At 42.4% G+C, this 2,915-nt stretch overlaps 1 protein-coding gene across 1 annotated transcript; it reads right to left on the reverse strand.

Annotated features, from left to right (window-relative positions):
* Positions 1 to 1,447: 1,447 nt before the first annotated feature.
* Positions 1,448 to 2,491, reverse strand: LOC126001954 (transcription initiation factor TFIID subunit 9-like). Its single transcript, XM_049769152.1, has one exon. It carries the CDS (start codon positions 2,331 to 2,333, stop codon positions 1,539 to 1,541), a length of 795 nt encoding a protein of 264 aa, XP_049625109.1. The 5' UTR covers positions 2,334 to 2,491; the 3' UTR covers positions 1,448 to 1,538.
* Positions 2,492 to 2,915: the final 424 nt, after the last annotated feature.

The following is a 2,915-nucleotide window of genomic DNA, read 5'->3' on the forward strand; positions in this document are numbered from 1 at the left end:
TCACTCGACATATCAGACAAAAGACTGATATCTAAAATATACAAAGCACTCAGAAAGCTGAGCCCCCCAAAACCAAATAAAGCCATAAAAAAATGGGGAGATGAAATGAATAGACACTTCTCTGAGGAAGATACAAGGATGGCCAACAAACACATGAAAACATGCTCACCTTCACTCATCATCAGAGAGATCCAAATCAAGACAACAATGAGATACCACCTTACACCAGTAAGGATGGCTCACATCAAAAATAACGGGGACAATCTCTGTTGGCGGGGATGTGGTATGAAGGGAACTCTCATCCACTGCTGGTGGGAATGCCCCCTAGTCCAACACCTATGGAGAACAGTCTGGAGAGTGCTCAAAGAACTCAGAATTGAGTTGCCATTTGACCCAGCAATTGCTCTCCTAGGTATATACCCCCAACTTGGAAGGACATTCATTCCAAAATACGTGTGCACCCACTATTTATAGCAGCACTCAGTATAATAGCCAAGTCTTGGAACCAACCTCGATGTCCAACAAAAGATGAATGGATCATTAAGATGTGGTACATATATACAATGGAATATTACATGGCAGTCAGAAATGATACAATCACAGACTTTGCAGCAACATGGATGGATCTAGAACATGTTATGTTAAACGAAGTAAGTCAGAAGACCAAAGATAAACACAGAATGATAGCACTATTCTGAAGCACCCAGATCATACATCTTATACACATCTAACACTCAACAATCAAATAAGAGGATTTAAAAGGTAGAAACTCTAAACACTGTAATAGCCAACATATACTCGACTGCAGCCCCCAAAATACATGAAAAAAAGGAACAACGCAAACCCTTGACTGCATTATACCACAAAGATAGCTGCAACACCAGAAACAACAGCATAGAGAGAACAGGTATGTAATCAGCCTTCTACGACAAAGGCCCACAATAATCCCTTGGAGATCGCAATCAGGATTACAGGTAAAGAATGCCATGGGAAATCGCTGACTCCAATGGAATCATCCCATAACATCATGTTTTAATGCCTTATATTACTATATTTAAAATAACCTCTCAGCTTTTCTGCCCACAGGCATCCTTCGATACAAAGGGTGGACAAACCAAGAGGGCAGCTCGGGATGCCACATGAGATACCATACCTAGCTGGTACTACGAGATGTTCCTGAGAAAACCCTTTAACACACACTTTATTTCAAGGTTATACCTTCTTTTAGGAATCGAAGCACGTGGCCAATCAGATCACCGAAGCAGTAACCGTGAATTTCAGACTTAAACTACAGACTATACTCACTGAACACGCTCAAGCAAACTAACACTCCCTTGCTATTCTCTCCTCTCTTCTCACTACTTTTTTTTATCATTTCTTCTCTACTCCTCTCTCTACTTTCTTTCTTTCCTCTTTTCCCTTCCTTTCTTTTTTTATGGTAATTATATTTACTCAAAAATTTAATATTCAGCATGCACTTTCTTATCTCAATGCAATAAACTCAAAGCCAAGTACACATTACATGCTTCAAAGCTAGATTACAAATTATCATAGTCATCGTCATCATCATCATCGTCATCATCATCTTCACGTTTCCTTTTCAATGCATTTGCCGATTCACTGGCAGTATTTTGTGATGACACCATATTTGTGGTAATAAGAATGTTTTTGGACCCTATTAGTGATGGATTAATAAGGACATTCTGAACTGTTGATGCTGTAGGGATTGATGCTTTTACAGCTGGGGTCTGTGAGGTGGGCATCTGCACAGTAAACCTTTGCCCTGTGAGGGACATTGGAGCCCCTACTTTGGTTGCAACAGACATTGTTTGTGGGGTTGGTGTACCAAGCGTAGGAGTACTTGGTCTGCTAGTAACTGAACCAACACTTAACCGCGGAACTGTTATTCTTCCTGCAGAAGTAGATGCTTTTTTTTGTAAAGACTTAAGTCTATAGTTTGGTGCAGTCAAGCAGTATCTATCAGGTGGTAACCTAGGGCCAGAATATGGCTTGATCAATGGCAAAGGGGTCTGATTTCTCTGCCTTGCAATATCCAATAAAATATCTCTTGGGGGAGGAGATGTAAAAGACTGGTCAGCCCGACACTGGATTGCCAATCGCACATCATCTGCATCAACAGTAGCTTTCTTAGCATGACTCGAATAGATTTTTGCATCATCTAAAATTGTAGTCACATATCGGAAGGCAAACTCCAGCATCTGATTTATAACTCTCGGCTCATATTCTGTAATCCCCATATCCTTCAGGATTTGTGCCATCATCTGTGCATCTTTCGGCATGCTCTTGGGAGAAGCCATCTTGCCAGTCTCCATGATTTCCGGTGATCAGACTTCTCGAGCTAAATCGCCCACATTAATGTATTTCAGTCCAGATCTTGATGCAAGTTCTTTGCCCAGTGTAGTTTTTCCAACACCTGGAGTACCGGTGAGCAGGATGTTCGGGCGCAACATGGTCCACGGCGTAACGGCTCCCGGAACTCCCTTCCTTTCTAATGTATTTTCTCTTCTCTCCCTTCCTACTCCTACCATATACCTCCCCCTTTCCCCCCTTTGGAAACCCAACTACCCCCTCATCCATCATTCCCATCCATATTTCCCACTGTATTAATACTCTTCACCCTCAGTCCTAAATCTATTAGGCATCAAGATTGACCTCCTACCTCAATGAACCAGTACCCAGTACCCAAACGAAGAGACACCCAGTCAAACCCACACTTCGTTTCCTGCAAGAAAAAGCAGCTAACTCTACTGTGGACCCATGCTGAGCGGTGCCCCCTACCATCTTCCCCTAAGGTGGACTGCTACTTGAAACCGGACTTAGGCCCTAAAGTAGCCCCAATGCAGGAACTCTTACCAAGACCTCCCTGCCACAAATCTTTCACCAATCTGAAGAAG

The sequence above is a fragment of the Suncus etruscus genome, chromosome 2, assembly GCF_024139225.1.
Source record: "Suncus etruscus isolate mSunEtr1 chromosome 2, mSunEtr1.pri.cur, whole genome shotgun sequence".
NCBI lineage: Eukaryota > Metazoa > Chordata > Mammalia > Eulipotyphla > Soricidae > Suncus > Suncus etruscus.